Source organism: Phascolarctos cinereus, unplaced genomic scaffold (assembly GCF_003287225.1).
Source record: "Phascolarctos cinereus isolate Bilbo 61053 unplaced genomic scaffold, phaCin_HiC Scaffold_9;HRSCAF=440, whole genome shotgun sequence".
NCBI classification, from domain to species: Eukaryota; Metazoa; Chordata; class Mammalia; order Diprotodontia; family Phascolarctidae; genus Phascolarctos; species Phascolarctos cinereus.
In genome coordinates, this window is record NW_027556402.1 from 29181266 (window position 1) to 29201496 (window position 20231).

Genomic DNA, 20231 nt, shown 5'->3' on the forward strand with positions numbered 1-20231 from the left:
TCTTCCTTAGTGCTCTAATAAATTTATTTTCCTTCCAGTCTGACTACTCACCTCTTGGCCCCCAGTCTTACAGACCTCTTGGTGGGTGAGATTTTCTCTCTCTCATAAAACCCAGGCTGGTAAACTTCACTAAAGCAGGATCAAGGGAAGGCTTTTTCAGATGTGACACCCCTGTCCTAGGTGGACAGATCTTTAATGTTACATATAGCTTACATAAAAAGGAAAGACTTAGGAGAAATAGCAGAGAAGAGTTTGTGATTAAGAGGGCAAGAGAGGAAAAGCAGAAACTTTTTGGAATGGTTAAAGGAGTGACAATCATGGAGGCAAAGTCACCCCCTCTCATCCCCTAATGGGCCCCTTGATTCCAGCACTTGTAACCCCATTCTGCTAAGAACGGACTTCTCCAATGAGATAGTGGAGTTAAGTGGAAATTTTATCTCACTCTACCCTAAACCTTTTCCAATTCCTGTTTTACAGCACAGTGTCTGTCACAGAGCAAACACAATGAAAAGACTTGTTGGCTGACTGACTGTTTGGATAAAAGGTTTTGCTCACTACCCATGATGGGCTCTTGTGTAGAAAGAATTTTGAGGACAGATAAGAGATAGTCTGAAATGAACATGATAGATTCATTCAGTGCTCAGATCAAGGGACTGTTCCTGGGGCACGGACTGACAATTAGTTGTGACTCAGTAGCAACTGCAAACATTGACATGCATGCATGTGCACATACACACATACATACATATACATACACAGTCTTAAGCCAGCCACAGAAATAAACAAGAGAGCTAAATAAAGGCCAGAGTATTAAATCTAAGCCCCCACATGCACATGAGTACAACCTTATCAGCTCAGTAATGAGAAGGAAAGAAACAAAGCTTGCAGAGGGATTGCCCTGGGTCCCTCTACCCTGGCACTCAGCTTCTATCTTCTAGAATGGAGGCAGTTAAACTGTTAGTCCCATGGGATGTGCCACCCTCCATTACATAGGTTTGGGATGCCAGGGGAGAAGATTTAGACAGATTTTTAAGTAATAGGGAATCCAGTGGATGCGAAAGATTAGAAATTAAGGAGAGAGAATTTCTGCTTAAAATGGAAACATGAAAGATCATAAGGGAACCCAGCTTCCTGGCATACACTAGAGCAAATATATCATTAAAAAAGACACCAGAAGAAGCTATGAGCGGATGCGCCAAAGAGAAACTTCTGGAAGTTCCTCCATTTGGTCCAGTACCTTATAAGAAGACAGTCAGACGCTGGGTTCTCAAGGAAGGGTCACAACAGAGGGGAAGCTAGGTTGAGTTAACTGGTAAATAGACTGAAACCTGCTGATGCTCTGAGTGCTGACAGCCCGGGAGACCTGACATCAGCCGAAGCACTCAGAGATGCAGAAGGAGACAGATGAAGCTGGATGACTAGGATGATATGCCAGGTTTCATTGAAGGAGGCTGGAAACCAATTCTATGTCAGCTTCCAAAAGGAGACTGCATTTAATAACACAAGTATAGGCACATAGAAGGTGGATGGCGGATCCAATCATAGCTCTGATATTGTCTGACTGTGATGGCTTCTGTTAATGTCCTCAGGCTACTTTTGCTGGGGTAGTACGATGACTTTTGCATGATTACTCCTGGATAGTACTATGTTGATATTGTGGCCTCCAAGTTTCACTGTGCTACTACATTCCAGGTTTCATCTCTTGTTGGCCACCTCAGCTCCTCTGCTGCAGGTCAGTGGCTAGGAAGCCTTTCTTTGATAAGGGTAGAGTGATTGCTCCAAGTCATGGCTGAGGCTGTGAGCCACCACACCAACCACAGGAGCAAAAGTCAGGTCGAAACCAGTCTAAGCTAAAGTCTGGTTTTGGATCGTATTTCTGGAGCTGAAACTTGGTCCTTCAACTTAAACAACTATGTGACTTGGAAGTATAAATTCCCAAGATTCTGTGTTATCCTATGCAAATGAAAAGGAAGGAGGAAAGCAGGAACAATGCCTTAGGTGGAGCTTCATGGAGGGATCATCCTCTTCTTTAATACTTTGCTACAAATTCCTATCTCTATTATATAAATGTGGCAAGCACCAAATCCCGCAGGCTTTGGGGCAATCGAAAATATTTTGATAAATCTCTGATGCCATTAACTCCTTCTAGCAATTCAGATATCAACCCAACCATGTCTGCCATTCCTGTGCAAGTCTTGTCCATATCATCTGGTCAATCTACCACAAGAGGTCTACCCAACACTTTGGGAAGGCTTCTTCTACTTCTTTTGACACTATGTGGATGCCAATAGAGCGTTCGCACTATCCCCTAGTAAACATTCTCACCAGCTCATCTTTTTGTTCCTATCATGCATATTAAAATGCTTCTTTGGGCGATGAATCATGTTTTAATGTAGAGTATCTTGCTTATGCTCGGGATGTATCCCCCCCTTCCTGTTGCCCATTGGGTAAAGCTTATTTTCAGTTCTTTAGAGAGCTTTATTTTTTAGTAGAAGTCCACATAGCATCGCTCAAAGAAAATTGGCCTTTGTTTTAGGAAAAAGCTTGAAGTCATTGAAATAAAAGTATGAGTTCCAAAAAGGCAATCCAACCTACTCCATTCTAGTGGATTCCACTTTGTTCATATGACTCACAGTACCGGCTAAGGGATAGGTCAGAACTGCTCTTCAGTACAGGTGGTTCCCACTCAGTATGGACGCTAGTCTATCAATTATTTCCCATAATAAAATGTGGGGCATCCAAGAGAGGAAAACAATATACACAATGACTACAACAATGCAAATGGAAAGGATATAACAAGAAAATTGAACACTGTTGATCAAGCTTGGCCCTGAAGAAAAAAGAGAAAATGTATCTTCCTTTCTTCGTTGCAGAGGTGAAGGGACAATGGGTGTGAAGCATTGCATATACTATTGACATACTATTGACTCAGTTTTGCTGATGTAAGGATGGACTGAATAAACCAATCAAGTCACTCCATCTCATTTTACATAATAAGATGCTCAGTCTAAACTATAGCTTTTAGACTAAGTGTGAAAAGCCTTTGAAAACCATTGGATGAACTGAAATGAGACCAGATAAGAAGTTTGATTAACTCAGGGATTTATCCTTTCTTCTAGATTCCATAAAAAAGCACTGAGTTCCAGGGTGGCAAGCCAGGAAATAAAAAGTTTTCCAGTAAATCCCAGAGGAATCACCTGAAGAAGAAGAAGAAGAAGAAACCTCAGCTTTGGTCTTGACCTAGCTTTCCTTCCCCTTTGGCTGGAGCAGGATGCTGCAATCTTTGAAGGGATTTGATGTTATGGCAAGATATAGAAGATATTGGTTTTCTCAACCTCCTATCAGAGTCCTAACAGCATCTCCTTAGCAGTGAATGGCAATGTCCCCATTGGGAGTTCAGGAAATAAAAGATGTATGAATCCATAAGTACCCCAGCATAGAAACTACAACATGCTTAAGAGAAACTTCTTAAACACTCACAAATGAAAGAAAAGGACTTCTAGCAACCAGGAACTATGAGTTACCTTTTTACCATATGTGCTAAGCTTGAGTTCAGTTTCCCCTGGACAGTATAGAATTGTGGAAGATCATATCAGAGACTTTTGGGAGGATGTTTTGTACCAATTATACCATCTTAGCAATCACAGCTTTTAAAAAAATCTACTTAAGGCTGCCTGACTAAAATGATTCTCAACTGATAATGTTTAGGGGGAAACACACTAGTGGGGGCTTGTCCAACGGCATTAGAAAATCACCCCAAACTCCTGGGAAGTACTGCCTGAGGAAGAAGTATAGCCTTGCTCTAGCACCTGAGACTTATCTATGAGAGTGGGACTTGAGATAAGGATCCTTAAGAACTGTACTAAATCGGGTTTTTCCCTTCCCCTCTCTTTTTCAACCTTTGTTACAAGGCATGGCTCTCTAGTGAGGGGGATAAGAAAGATGTTTTTGGAAATAAAGATGATATTAAAACAAAATACATAAATAAAGAGTTTTTAAAAAGAAAAGTTGTGCTGCTTTAATGTCCTATTAAATTGAATAGATTTAATATCAGGGCAGCAAAATACTCTAGATTAGAGCTGTCCTTTTAAGATTGTCATATCCTGGAACATGTATTCAGCAAAAGATTTTTTCTTTGTTTTGTTTTGTTTTTAGTGCCTACTGTGCTAAACATTGAAGAAGATATTAAAACGTTTAAGATGTGATCCTTACTTACAAAGAGCCTACTAGAGTTTCCTCTCCGCTAACTCCTTCCCTACCCCTAAGATTTTCATACAAGTGAAATCAGTTTAAAGAACCTTAAGCCTGTCTTTGAAGGGCAAAAAAGAACAACATGCAGACTGAAGAGCATGACAGAGGAGAATTCCCACTCCTGCCTTTGTCTTAGTATTAGTAGTGAACAGCAGATTATATTAGCAGTATAGACCTTGGCAAGTTTTCACTTCCCAAGAGCAGAGCTGCTCTGCTTCCCACACTCTGGACTGAGCTCCTGATTCCCTGCCCAGGAAAGCTGATGTCCAGAGCTGGACAGAGCTTGCTGAAGTCCAAGGCAAGCACATTATGGCAACTCTGCTCAGAGTCAAAGTAACAAAACCTCTAATCCATGTACTCATTTATAAAATGAGCACATTGGCTCAGATAGTCTGTAATTGACCCTTTAGTTCTCTCTGGTTAACCTCTAAGAAAGTCCATGAGCATTTATTAATTTATTTTCCTCCTTAACTAGACAAAATATGCAATTACATGACAAGCATGCCACAAGCTACATAGTATCTCACCTTGGTGATATCGTAAAAAATACAAAAATGCAAAGGATGCAATTCACACACATCTAGTGTTTTGAGCTCTGTGAACACACACAAATACATACATACAAACTTGCGTGTGTATACATATATATGTATATTATATATACATATATATGTCCAAAATTCATTAAAATTATGGAAAAGTATCAGAAATAACTGAAGTTAAGGAAAATATGATTGCTGATCATTTGAAGTTTTATTCCGAAAATAAATTTTTTATCATGTGCAAATGAGGGCTTTGATTTCTTGTTTCTTTCCATCACACTATTTTTTAATATAATACTCCAATTTCAAAGTTGTAGTATATAACCTTGTCACCCAAATGAAATGGGAGATGGACTCACGTCAACAGTACATACTTAGAGCTAAAGATTTGATACTTTAATACTGTTTATGACAATGATGCTCTTGAAGGATCCATCACTTTATCAATATGGATATTCCTTGCACAGATGCAAATCACAGTCCCTCCAGATGATCTTCACTAATTGCTTTAGCTGAAAGTTTACATTCAAAATCTTCCAGCTTGTAAGACCTGCTGAAAGTTAGAGACCTTTGTAGAGCTTTCTAGCACTTGGGATCACCCAGAATCCATGCTAAGACATTAGAGTAGGAGTTTAGTCTTAGTGGGAAAATACTGGTATTAATATAGTCAAAAGAAAGGATGGTTCAAGGCTAAGAGGCAGCAGAGGGCACAGATGCCATATGCAGGAAATTCCCATGGGAATTCCCACATAGGAGCTGCTACAAAGAATAGTAAATTAGGATGAAGACTAATATAGCACTTCCTTTGTATCATTTGGGGCCCAAAATGACGGGGAGGAGGCTAGTGTATCTTGGATCAAACTAGCCTATATGTCGTGGCAGATAGAACATATGGCTAGATTGATGGCATGAGAGCTAAGGAAAGCCTGATAGATGCTGGGACAAATGCAGCTATTTAATGAGCAGTTCTGAGGTCTGGATCTTTCTCCTCTTGTGTTGGTGTTATAGGGACAGTGCTGGCAGTGGGAGGGTTAAAGTATATGTCTTGGTCCACAAGTTTTCAATAAAACCGGGAGTACAGCAAGGATATCCACTCTCCCCACTATTATTTGATATAGTTTTAGAAATGCTAGCAATAGCGATAAGACAAGAGAAAGAAATTAAAGGTAAAGAAGAGATAATACTAATCTTATTTGCCAATGGCATGGTGATCTATTGTTAAAATCCTAGAAGATGAGCAAAGGAAATAACTGAGATAATTAATTGCTAAACAAATTTTCCAGTTCCAAAATAATCCCATAAAAATCAAGCGTATTTCTATATAATGACAACAAAACCCAAGAGGCCGTAAGAGAAAGGGAAATACCATTCAAAGTAACTACCAAAGGCACAAAATAATAATCCATTATTCAATTTTAAGTGTTTCTTAAAGGATTAAAGAATAATTAAAATAGCTAGAAGAATATTCAGTGCTCATAGCTGGGCCAAGCCAATATAATAAAAATAATGGTACTACCAAAGTTAATTTGCAGTAGTAATACTATACCAATCAAACTATCAAAAGAATACTTTACAAAACTATAAAATAATGACAAAATTCATTCAGAGAAACAAAAGATTTAGAATATTAAGAGAAATAATGAAAAAAAATAGTGATGACAGGTGAATTAGTACTTACAGGCTTTAAACTATATTATAAAGTTCCAATCATGAAAATCATTTGGCAGGGGTCAAAGAATGGCAGAACAGATCCGTGGAACACACTAGATAAGGGAAAATCAGAAGCAAATAAAAACAATAACTTAGTGTTCAATAAACCAAAAAAGAAAAAATTACTTGGAAAAAATTCTCTATCTTGTTAAGAAAAAAAAAAGAAAAAGAAAAGAAAACCAGAAAGTAGTCTGACAGAAATTAGGCTTATACCAACAATTTACTCTGTACTCTACAATAATGAATAATAACAATAAAAGAAATGAAAATCAAAACAACCCTAAAGTTTTACCTCATACCCCAAAAATGGAAAAAAAAAAGATAGGAATAAGTCAATGTTTGAGGGATGTTAGAAAGACAAGCTTATATATTGTTGGTGGAGCTGTGACTTAGTACAATCATTTTGGAAAGGAATTTCAAATTATGTAAATAAAGTAACTAAAATATCCATACCCTTTGACCTAAAGATTTAGTTACTGTGTTTATCTACTAAGGAGGTCATCGATAAGAAAAAAAATCCCCACATATGCCAAAAATATTTATAGTAGCACTTAGGACACAAAGAAAGACACAGTCTGAGGCAAAATGAAGTAAATAAAACCAAGAACAATCCTAACACTGTAAATGGAAAGAACAAACACAAAAACATCAAAAGATAATGTATCAAAACACAAGGAACAAATATGACCCCAAAGAAGAGTTACTGGAAGATGCTTCAACCCCACTTGTTTGCAGATGTGGGAGGTCTAGAGGCATATATACATTGAACATATATATACACCCACACACATCTATGTATGTACACACACATATACATATACATACATGTGTATATATATGTATACCTATGCATACACGCATGTAAACATAAATAACGTTGCATATCTTTTCAGACTTTTTCAACTTATTGATCAATGTCTTGAATTTGTTTTCTCCTAGCTTTTTCTGTTTTTTTTTTCTTCAAAAATATTGTTATATGAGATGGCTTTCTGGGAGGAGAGAGCAAGAAATACTGGGAAACATTTTTGTTATGTAAAAAAGAAAAGATACCAATAAAAAATTATTTTTAAAAAAGAATGTGAATGTTTCAAAATTATAAAAAACAAAAAACAACGCAGGCATGGCTCTAAATAAGACATAGGAAAAGATAACCCTACCCCAATCCTTTGCAGAAGTGAGAGACTCCTAAATGTGGAACACTGCACGTATTTTAAGACTTTTTCCATATGTTGATCAGTTTTGCTGATTTTTTTTCCTCTTCCTTTTTTTCTTTAAAAAATATTTTTTGTTACATGCGTTGCTTCTCTGGGAGGGCAGAGGAGAAGGGATATGGGGGGGAGTAAATTTAGCCAACATAAAAGCAAAAGATACAAAAAAAATGTATTTCTTTAAAAGCAGACCATACTTATCAGGTAAGGCTTTCTGGACACCAAAACTAAGAAACTGCTGCAATCATAGAGCTCTTTCTATTCTTTACGTAGTGTCCTTTTGTCAGTCAATGTGGGTAGAAAAAGGGATAAAGATAGATAGAGACAGAGATGATATAAATAGAGATGATAGAGAGCCCATGTCTCTCTGTTTACTCATTTGTAAATGTGCCTTATGCCTCCAGAAGAATATAACCTTCTTAAGGGCACAGACTCTTACCACCTTTGTGACTTTATTCCCAGTGCTTAGCACATAGTAGGTACTTAATCCATGCTTATTGATTAACTATAATAGTTTGTTTCTGTATATATGTATATCCTTTTCCATTATTTATGTATTAGTATACCTAAGTGTACCTTGCTTGTTAGCTTCTACACTCTATTGCATCATTCACATACATGTGTGTGTACTTCTATATACCATGTAAACAAGGATGTGTTCTGAGTTCTGGTGCCTATTAAAAAACACATTCTACCATCTTCTGTCTGGACAATATTTGAGGGAAAAGTCCACTCTTCCTACGGCCAAGAGGTTATGTTGATTTATGCATACTGATGTTATTTAGTTTAACTGACGCTGTCCTCATGGCTATCTCTTCCTTAAGTGAGATTGCAAAGGTGTACAGAAAAAGGATGTGAGTAATTTAGCAGTTGGGGTCATGGTTCCAAATGCCATATATAGTTTTATATTGCCCTGCGGACCACCGTGTTTCCAGGAATAAGAAGTGCATATAGGGTATAGGACAGCCCATGGCTGTTTGCATTGCCCATTAATGGCCTGCTGTGGTTTTATCTCCTATCAAAAGTTGCAGAGAAGGTGCTGACTTGTAGAGGATGTTTCCTCACTAGAAAAACAATTAAAATCACAGAGCCAATCCCTGTTTTTATGCTTAATATATTTATGCTGTAGACAGGAAAATCCAATTCATGGTTATATGTCCAAAACACACTCTCTATCTTCCCAACTGTAAAGCAGCCCCCAAAATTCCTTAACCATAAATTCATGAGGTTTTACTCTCTGTAGAATCTCAGAACCAATACCATTTTCTGGTGAGTATCAAGAAAGATGGCAGGGCCCACCAGACTCAACTTATGGAGACTCAAGACATTGCATGGAGAAGAGAAAGTACTTTTGTCTAGACCTTTTCATTCCTTCCTACTGCTTTTCTTGTTAAGGAAAGTTCCCGTCAGCAAGCACGAGGGCAAGGTGACGTACATTAACTAATTTTGATCTTGTGCTTAAACACATAAACATGTACCCTTTCTAACAAGAAATTCAGTAGAAACAGATCAGTTATTTGCTTGAAAGATCATTTTTTGAAACACTGCCATCTTGTGGAACTTTATAGATATGCCCAAGAAACTCATAGGTGGGGTCACATGGTTCAGTCTAGGAAAGCTGTGTTGCACAAATTTATTCCTATTACAATTTTATGATATTATAGCAGAGGGTACAGAGTAAACTGCGATAAGAAGTGTAAGCTGTGCAATGCTTTTCAGAATATATGAATTTACTCTATAGAATTCATAACATGTCAGGCCATGTAGGTAATATTTTTAAGAAATAAGCTAATTAAAAAGGTAGCAGTAAGAGAAATATTTTACAAGTTTAACACTTGACAATTTACAAGTATTTATAAAATATGTGTTATTAGAACATGTATATATAACTTACTATGGACAACAAATCTAACACGATTAATTCATCTGGAATTGCACCTAATTTTTTTTTTCTTTCTTCCTAGTTCTAAAAAAAAAAAATCTGTGGGTTTTTCCATTACCATTGGGAATAAAGTCTGAACATCTAGAAGGCTGGGGGTTTTTGTGGCTATTTTAAAACAGTGCTTGGCATGATTTCAAGTCAAAAAGGAACTGATCTGTGAAAATGCTAATAAAGAGGCCCATTTATCTTACATCTCACTTGGCACACAATTCTTTAAACAATTCTGTGAGGTAAATTTCACAACTGGGAAAATGAGACTGAAGCTAAGTGACCTCAAATGACAATGAAATACTGTAGCTGGAAATGAAACTTTGAAACTTCCGTTCTTCCATATATATTGCATTTCTAGCCTGTTCTCTTACACATGAATTTTTTAAAGCCTTCAAATCTTTAGATACATGAGTTTGTTTTTTTTTAAAGGCTCACAAATTAATCAAATTAACATCTATATAAATTGTGGGACACAAAGGTGAGGGGCAGGAAAAGGCTGGATGGGAACTCATGAGGCACAGTGAGCGCTCAAAGGACTGCATCAAATGAAATAATATTTGTAAAAGAGCTCAGCACTTAGTAGGTGTTCTATAAATGCTTGTTCCTTCCCTCCCTTCTCCTCCGGAGTCAGGGGACTTGGAATCAAATCCCACCTCTTAAGCTTAAGGTGTGTATGATCTGAGAAAGTCACTTAACTCCCATGGGCCTTAACAGTCTCATCTGTTATATGGGTGGATTGGATTAGGTACCTCAGAGGTTTCCTTGATCTGTGAAGCTATGATTTAATTCCTAAGCATGATTCAGAATCAGAATCTGTTTCATTTTTTTGTATATATAATTTTCCTGTAGCTTGAGATGTACAAACCTTAAATATGGGACTCATTCTAGAGATGAACAGTGTCAAAAGATAGTGTCACAATTTTCCCCAAAGCAAAATCTTATGGAAATGTAGATCTTTATTTTAGCAATATCTGGAATAGGCTATTTTTTATGACAAGAAATAAGATTTCCCCAGTGATATTACCAAGTAAGCTCTGACAATTCATATTGTTTCAACAATGCAACGAAAGTGCTATCTCCCTCAAAGTTGTTAGGTTCAAGAATACAATATACACACATACACATGCACATACATATACACATGCACATATACACATACGCATGCACATATACACACATACGTATATGTGTACTGTGCGTGCACATGTGCATGTACACGTGTACATACATGTTTATACACACAACTACATGATGCACACAATACATATACACGTGTATACACACATGTGTTGATGTGTTGTGATGTGTATGTACATATGCATGTGTACACATATATACATGTTTATATATACACATACATGACTACACAATAATGCAATACATATACACAATGCATGCCTTTGTGTATCTATGTATGCATGCATGTGTTTGCATGCGTTGTTGTGCGTGTGCACATATACATGTATGAATGTGTGTGTGTGCATAAAATATATGTCAAGTTAGTGTTTATCTTAGAGTATAGAATGGCTCTTAAGCATTACAGAAGAAATACAGTTGTGAGCCCTTGACGTATCTGTTCAATGTCACCACTGCTCTGAGACATTGTCCATAGTAAGAACTTGTGTTCATGTGTGTTCATATTGTGTTCAAAGCCTCTGCTGGGTAAGGTAGAATGTGCTAATGGATAGTATTACTATCTATTTTATTAGGAAACTGAGGCTGAGATAAGTTTAGTGATTCGCTGCGGCTAGTAAATAGCAGAACCAGGATTCAACCCCAAATCTTCTAACTCCAAGCCCGGCGCCTTTTTTCCTACCTAAACTTGGGCCAGAAGAGATTAAGAGCCTTGCTCAAGGTGATGCAGGCAGTAAGTAGAAAAGCCAATATTGGAAACCAGATCTCCTGACTCTAATCTAACCCACTTTCCACTTTCTGATTTCAAGTTTTCACTTACTCTGAAAGAAACAAAACTTCATTCATCTTATTTATCATTTGTTGCTGGCTTGTTATCATGAAGTACTATGTTGTCCCAATACCTAAGTTATAAACTAAACATTTCCAGAAACTAGTCTTCTTTGCTTTTATATTGTTTATTTTACATACACCTACTCTTGAGTCTTTTATATAATGATGTGTTAAACCCTCAGAGGAAAATGCTAGGAAATAACAGAGTATGTAAGTAATGTTTTTAACTATAGGCTAGTTATATTTGCTTTATAAAACCACAAAACCAGAAGGAAAGTGTGGGAGAAGGTGGGCTGGACAAGTAGCATAAACCTCATGATATTTTTCTCCACCCCACTGTGATTGGCTGGGAAGATCTGGGACAGCATTTAAATTCTAGGAGGTCAGAACAAGTGAACAGTCTGAAGAAGAGAGGAAGGAGTATCCGAACTTGAAGAGGACCTGAACACTCTTCTTGCTAACTGCAGCCTTCCGGCCCAAACTCCAGCTCAGGTAATTAGATTTTTTCTTTGTTTATTTTATCACTTTGATTCTTAAAATTTCCACTTGGGTGATTAGATGAAGCTATTCTAAATATATAGGTTATTTTTCTCCTACAAAAGCTCATCATATTTTAAAACAATCTGAATGAGGTTTTTTTTAAAATTTAGTTATATTATTTTTAAAATGCAAGCTGAAAAGATTACAAAAACAAATTTAATTTTTTTGTCTGGCTTCTCTTCTACCTGGAGAAAGATATGTACTACATATATAATTGGCATTCGGATCCCATTTATGTTAAGTTTAAATTATTATCTAGTGATATCAGCTAAGAATAAGTCTACAGTAGAGAATTAGAACTATCATAGAATTATAAAATGTACCCATGCTTTTCAGTATTGGATGACTCAGTTTTTTAAAATCCCTTTTGACTGTCAGGAATGGAGAAAAGTAGTGGCATAGAGTTTTAGAACTCCTTTTCAGATTTCAACTCAAAAGAGCAAATTTAAAAAATGTTAATGGAAAGTAAAGAGCCTCCAGAATATGGAATCACCGTGGTTAAATTGGTATTATAAGGTACCGTTGGAAAGACTGAGGAAGAATCCACCATGAGGACTACAGTGATTTGTTTCTGTTTACTTGGCATCATCTCTGCATGGCCTGTAAGTAAATATTACACTTCAATTACATTACTAAATATGAATAAATTATGCAGATTCTGTGTGTGCTAGAAATAAATTCATACTGTAATCTCTTTTCATCCTTCTTCCTTCAAAGGTGAAGCAGCAGATCAATTCTGGTAGCTCAGAAGAAAAGCCGGTGAGTTTCCTTTAAAGACCTTTTTGTTAACTTCACTTATGCCAACTTTTACAAAATCCACTGTGCAGAATATTTGTTACAATTATACCTGCTCACAAAATGGTAATATAAGCTTTTTCCTATTAATCTGGGCTTATGAATTCATGAGCATTTACTTTTACAAAGCCTGCTTTGGGTTTAGCACTGCATCAGTATTGTTGGATACAGATTAAGGATAAAAAAAGTCATGTCCCATACCATATGACACTCAAAACCTGGCTGAGGAGTTTACTATCTGTTTTAAGAAAGCATCATTTTTCTTTCGTGAAGTTAAAACTTGGCCTTTTCAAAAGCAAATAGATCTGCAGACCACAATGATTCATGAATCCTTTCTGTTTAAGCACGCCCTTTTGTGAACCAAGATATTGTTTTATAAGTTGTTCAATCCATTCTTTGACCTCCTTAATAGAAAGCAGAGCATACACATGTATTTCTGACATTAGTCTATAAGATTAGACATATGGACAAAAGCACAGACAGTATCTCCTTAGATGTTTGCTACTGAGTCCATTGTCCAAGGAAAGCAGACTTATGTCTGTTGTGCTTGTCAGCTGATTTTAAATAACATTTTCCAAATAAAATAGGTATCAGACCAAATCATATACATTCTACTATTGGTTTGATAGAACCTTAATTGCACCTGGTCTCCTAGATAAAACTGTGTCCAACAGCAAATAGGCACTGCCTCTGGGAACTAACCCTATAGAACACAAAGCAAAATGCCAGATGGAGCAGGGGCCAAAAGTGAGTTATCTGAGATCACTGCAATTCTTGCTTAATGAAGGAATCAGCAGAATTTTTGACATGTTGCTTTTTCACGAGTGCAAAATGCCTTGTCATCAGAATGAATAGGAAAATTAGCATTTTTAGAGAAGATAATCCTCTCTTCTAGCCAGAGAAGGTTATCATTTCCAGAAAGCATAAAATAAGGCAAGGAGGCACTTGATTAGAACAAGAGGTGAGAGACCAACACAAATTCAAAGCAGTAACTAGTACCTGGGTGTTGGGAATGATATTCAGGATGTGAGTGAGCAAACTCAAAACTTTTCCTTCTGTCGTCATCACCACTACCATCTCTAATATAATCATTATAATTTTCCATACAAATGGTGGTCACAGAGCTAATGTAATTTCACTGACATATTTGGTAATCTGGAGAGTGCACAGTTATTTAAGGTTATCTCTGCCTTCAGTTGAACTTTGACAGGAGTCAGTAAATTGGAATATTTAGCAAAGAGGCAGCTATTACAAAAGAAAAAAATATCCTGAAGGAAAGATAGAAAGATAACAGGATTCTTAATTATGTCTTTATCCTTATGCATTTCATATTGTTAATGCTCTCTAATTCATAGAACATTGCTTGTAGGTATGTATGCTTCTCTTTTAATAATGATAGACATGCATTTTTTAAAATAGCTTTATAGCAAACATCCAGACTTTGTGGCAACATGGCTGAATGATGACCCTTCCCAGAAGCAAACATTATTAGCCACACAGGTATTTTAAAACTTTTTTGATTAAATACATAATTCAAGTGTTTATTTCTGTGTATAAATATATAAATAAACATACATATCTACTCATCATCCCAACTAATCAATCTACAAGTATTTATGTGCCATACTTTCTATATGCCAACACTGTGCTAAGTTGAGGAGATACAAAGAAAAAGCAAAAACGGTCCCTGTCCTCAATGAACTTACATCTTAACAGAGGACAAAATATGCATATAAAGAACTATATTATAGATAGTTAAAAGATATATATGCATGTATGTAGATAGTTATACATGTGTGTAGATAGATAATGTGTAGATAGAGAACAACATATACATGTGTAATTAGATAAAGATATATAATATATATACATGTGTGCAGATGGATAAGATAGATAAAGATATATAATATATACACATATGTAGATAGATAAGATAGATAAAGAACAGATACAAAATAATCTCAGAGGGGAAGGTACCACAGTGCATAGTGTTTGAGTATATTAAACCAGTGGTTTTATTCCCACTTATACTTCAGACACTTCCCCAATGCAATAAGGTCCAGACTATTTAGCAGTCTTCATTGGTAGATGGAGTTTCCTTACTTGGAATCCTCCATATCAATGAAATCACAGATCTAATTTTTTTTTAAACTGTATTGTATATGGATAAATTATATGGATGTCCTGCTGTGTTATGTTATGCAAGATGTGTCATGTCCATGTTGATGAACAAAGATTTTCATTTGAATGCCAAAGTCAGAAACAGATAATCTACCTATTTTGGCCTCTTTCCTTTTTAGAATTCAGTGTCCTCTGAAGAAAGCACAGAAGACTTACAAGAGGTTAGTTCTCATCTTTGAGACTTTTCCTAACATGGGGAATTCAACAGGTGTTAAAAAAATGTGTAAAACTTCTTTCTCTTAATAAGACTGTACTAGACACTCTACTTGTGATAATCCACTGAAGAATTCCTCATAGACTTATTTGTTAAGTACTTGGTATTATTTTACAAGGGATTTATAAGGGATTTATGGCAGAGTTGACATCAAAGTCTAGCATAAAAGCTCAGTGTTTAGACAGTCATAATTGAAAAGTGCATTTCAAACTTGACCAGGAAAATCAAATCACATAATTCCAAAGGAATTAACATATCTCCTATCTATTTAGTCCTAGAAGAAAGATTTGTTAATATCAGGCTTCAAAACTTTGTTTGATGTACTAGGAATATGCATGATCTCATGTTCCTCAAGTGACAAATTAATGCCTTTAAACAATAACTAAAGTAATATTTTTGTCTATGTTGCTATTTTCATTTCCAATTTGATTGTTTATAAAATAGCTGCTGCCTTCATTAGGGCTATTAGCATGTCAAAGCAATGTTTGAGTCAAATGATACAATTATGTCATTGATAACAATGACATATCAACTTTTTTTAATAACCATCATTTTGATGTACTAAGAGTTCCTGATGAGGAAGCTAAACAAGCGATTGGAATGAGAACAGAAGTGTCAATACAAATGCATAGCTATACATTTTCTTGTTCATGGCTATTAACTGGTTGATTAAGGTGATGGTTAGCAATGGGGAATATATCTACACATGCATTCAGTTAAATTTCAATTATCCAAACGAATAAGTAGTAGTGTAGCAAAATAGTTTATTTACAAAATTGGCAAAATGAGGGGCATTTTGGAAAGAGGATATTTTATGATGTGAATTTTCAGATACAGTTTTAACAGATGACATTTATGTAGGTATTTAAATTTAAAAAAAACTCTCTTGATTTTAGACACTCCCAACAAACTCCGATGAAATCCCAGATGATATTGATGATGACGACAATGAAGATGGAGATGAGGGGCATAAAAGCACTGATTCTGATGATTCAGATGAATCTGATGAGGTGGTCACTGATTTTCCTACTGCTACCCCAGTAACCTCAAGTTTTCTACCTGATGGACCAACAAGAGGTGATAATGGTGGCAGAGGAGACAGTGTGGCCTATGGACTGAGGTCAAAAGTGGGGGTACCCTACAGATCATCAGAACAGGTAAATTCTCTCGACAAAAATTTTAGATGGTTATGAAAAAGCCTCCCTTTTAAGAAATAAGAAATGAATGAAAGCTTATCCAATATAAACACTATTATTTAAAATGTTTTATTTAGTGCTTTTGGAAAATCCACTTAATTTTCTATACTCTTCCTTCTCTAACACTGCACTGTTTACTTAAAAATCATGTTTCCAAACCCCTTATTCCATCTAGACTTTCTTGGGGGGAAAAGTCTCTAGAGTATGGCAATCATACCCCTCCCAAAAAAGAAGAAAGCTTAAGTTCAAAAAAGTCTAAAAATAAAATAGCTATGCTAACATATATTTTAGCTAAAATTAATCAATTTCCAAGTTGGGCTATGCAGAAAGTTTAAAAATTGGTTTACATTGCTTCTCTTCACACACTAAATGAGCGAGTCAAACTGGCCTCATTGCTGTCCTTCATATACAACATTCCTTCACCCATCTCTGTGTCATCATACAGTTTCCTTTGTACAGCCTCCTGTGGCAGAAATTCACTCCCTCTTGAATTCTATCTCTTAAAATCCCCAGTTTCTCTTGAAGCTCAGTGCCACTTTCCACATGAAGCTTTTCCGATTCCCCAAGTATATCCCTCACCTTGCACGTAATTTTGTATTTCTTTTGTATATACTTATATGTGGATCCATTGACTCCTCTGATGAAATGTGAGGTGTCTGAGGGCAAGTCAAGGCAATAAGCATTTATTATGCACTTACTGTGTGCCAAGATATTGTGAGCTGGGAATACAAATACAAGAAGAAAGAAAGACAGTGCCTGCCCTCAAAGAGCTTGCATTATAACAGGGAAAAGTAACACGTAAAGGGGAGCTGAAGAAGGTGAGGAAAGGGAAGCTAACCACATAGGGGCATGCTACAGAAAGTGTCCTAGAGTCAGAAGTGGAGCCTGGAGAGGTATGAAGACATGACTGGCCTGGGTGGTTTCCTTACAATGGAGGTTCTGGAAGGAAGCAGCCAATCAGAGCAAGGTGCTATAGGAGCCATGTGTATTACCAATATGAGAAGTACCAAGGTAGAGTGAACTGTCAGCATTAGGAGGCTGCTATGGCATGGTAGAGAAAGTCCAGAGAGTCAGAAGAGGAGGAACTATTTTATTTTTGTTTTTCTATCCTGGGTGACAGTTTTTTTTAGCGTATCTTAGACGATTGATTGATAGACTCATACACAGGTATATTTTGAGATCTTTCTGAGGCACAAAAATTCACTGAAGAAAATAGCTCTTAAAAAGTAGAATTGGCCAAATGGGAAAGGAGGTACAAAAGCCCACTGAAAAAAATAATTCCTTGAGATCTTCTTTCTTTGTTGTTTCACCACAGGTACATGATATTACAGAAGAGGATCTTACATCCCAAATGGAAAGCTATGAGTCTGAAAAGATACACAAGGTGTTCCCTCTCTCACAAAACCTTGCTAAGGTTTCTGCTTGGAACAGCAATAGCAAGGACAGTAATGAAGCCAGCCACCCAGATGAACACAGTGTAGAAACCCAGAGTCATGAGCAATTGAAAAGCTATCGACTTGAACAGAATAGCTATGACAGCCAGCAGCAAAGTGACTCACATGGCAGTCAGGAAAATGACAAAGTCAGCCAGGAATTTCACAGTCCAGAAGTTGACAAAGACAGCCAAGAATTTCGCAAACTACAAGTCAACAAAATCAGCCAAGAATTTCGCAGCCAAGAAGTTCACCTAGCCAATGACCCCGAGAGTGTTGAAAATGCAAAACATCTGAAGCTTCATTCTTCCCATGAAATTGATAGTGCATCTTCTGAAGTCCATTAATTGGGGGGAGGGGATCTCAACTGTGCTTTTAGAAAGCACAGAAAAATAAAAGTATTGCAGTATGGCTGGGGGAGGGGAGAGAATCATAGCTATTACTTATTTCTAAGCTTTCTGGGTAAATAAGTCTGTATGTGCATTTGAAAACATAATGGGTTTGATTTCTAGCATAGTTAAGTAGTAACCACCGGTTAATGAAAGTTTGTAGTTTTTCATTTCCATTTCTTAGATGAAAAGGACATTAGCGTTTATTTTTCTGTTTTGAAGAGAATATATAAAGGCAGAAGAAATTGTTTTATGCATATATCAGTGAACCTTTATGATACTGTACATTTTGGGGTTTTTTTTAATCAGTGTATATTTTGTTGTGATTTTATTTTAAATAAAATGTTAGAAAAAATTCTCACATAAAGTGAGAGCAAAGACTTATTTCATATATTGCATGTGCTTAATGAAGACTGATTCCACAAGCGTTTACTGAGCCCTGCTATGTGAGCAGCATAGACAAAAATGAGACATTCCCTGTTCTCAAGGAGCAAACTTTCTATTAGGGGAAAACAATACGTACATAGAAAATTAGATACAAAATACATACAAAAGAAGTTCCAGGTTAATATGAAGGGTAGTCTGTTAATAACATGAGTGACAAATAGAAGAATTGGATAAAGAAACCAAAATGGTAGTAGGGACATAATTGGATGGGTAGGAGAGAAAGTGAAAAGTAGCTTCAATCCAGGCAGCCCACAACTCAGACTCTCATGGATTTTGAGCAGAGCCACAATATAACAGATTATCAAGATTACTGTACCCTTTACAGTAGTAATGGTAATACTGATTTGTGTTCAATCCCTGAACAATATGGGAAAAAATGGGAAGAGGTAGGGAATGCCCATCCATAGGATAGAGCAGAAGACAAGTCCCTGCTTCTGCCCATCGGTCAATGAAGTCCTGGTTGTATTAAATCCTACAGTTCTTCAGCAGGTAATATGAGTATTATATAATTAGAACTTCTACTTATAACATACAGTAACTTTTATTTTTGTAATTTCTCATTTTTATTTATTAATTTTTACCTTTAAAAATGCTTTCACAAATATTATGTCATTTGAGCCTCAAAACTACCTTGCAACATAAGAAGAGCAGATGTGTCCTCTTCTAGGTGAGGAAACTTTAGAGTAGTATGGTGTGGTGGGAAGAGCACCAGATTTTAGATCCAGAGGTCCTATATTTGAATCTTGGCTCTGCTGCTTACTAACAGTCCCTTTGGTCAAGTTACTTAATCTCTCTGAGACTCAGTTTCCTTGTCTGGAAGATGACAGGAGTTTGACTAAATGATCTTAAAATCCCTTATAAATCTAAATATTAGAGATGGAGAACAGCTGAAAGATTTGGGGCAGCTAGGTGGCATAGAGGATAGAAAACTGGACCTGGAGTTAGGAAGACCTGAATTCAAATCCAGCCTCAGACACTAATAGCTGTCTGACCTTGGGCAAGTCACTTAATTTGTTTGCTTCAGTTTCCTCGACTATAAAATGGGGAGAATAACAGCGTTTACTTCCCAGGCTTGTTATGAGGATCAAGAGATATGGCACGTAGTAGGTGGTATGCAACTACTTATTCCCCACTTTCCCAAGTACTCAAGTTAAGATAAGGTAAAAATAAATCAAGTTGGTCAAGATAAGAAAACTTATCAAGATGCTTAAAATTCTCCCCATTGTAAAAAATTTCTCCAATTTAACTTCCATTTTTTTTTTTAGTCTCAACACTTGTCATATAATGAATAACTTCTCTTGGCTTTAAAAACAGGACAGTTTTTAGAGGTAAAGCAGTGAATTATTGACCTACTACAAGTATATCTGCTCCTCTTCTCCCTCCCCACATTTCACCTAGCAATATGATTTTGAGTCATAGGAAGGCTG

The 20231-nt window shown here is 36.4% G+C and overlaps 1 protein-coding gene across 1 annotated transcript; it reads left to right on the forward strand.

Annotated features, from left to right (window-relative positions):
- Nucleotides 1-12001: 12001 nt before the first annotated feature.
- On the forward strand, nt 12002-18741 carry SPP1 (secreted phosphoprotein 1). The gene is made up of 7 exons (XM_020988577.2): nt 12002-12101; nt 12666-12751; nt 12867-12908; nt 14364-14444; nt 15245-15286; nt 16236-16496; nt 17851-18741. The coding sequence occupies exons 2-7, from the start codon at nt 12698-12700 to the stop codon at nt 18313-18315; spliced, it is 945 nt and encodes a 314-aa protein (XP_020844236.1). The 5' UTR covers nt 12002-12101; nt 12666-12697; the 3' UTR covers nt 18316-18741.
- The last annotated feature ends 1490 nt before the right edge of the window (nt 18742-20231 follow it).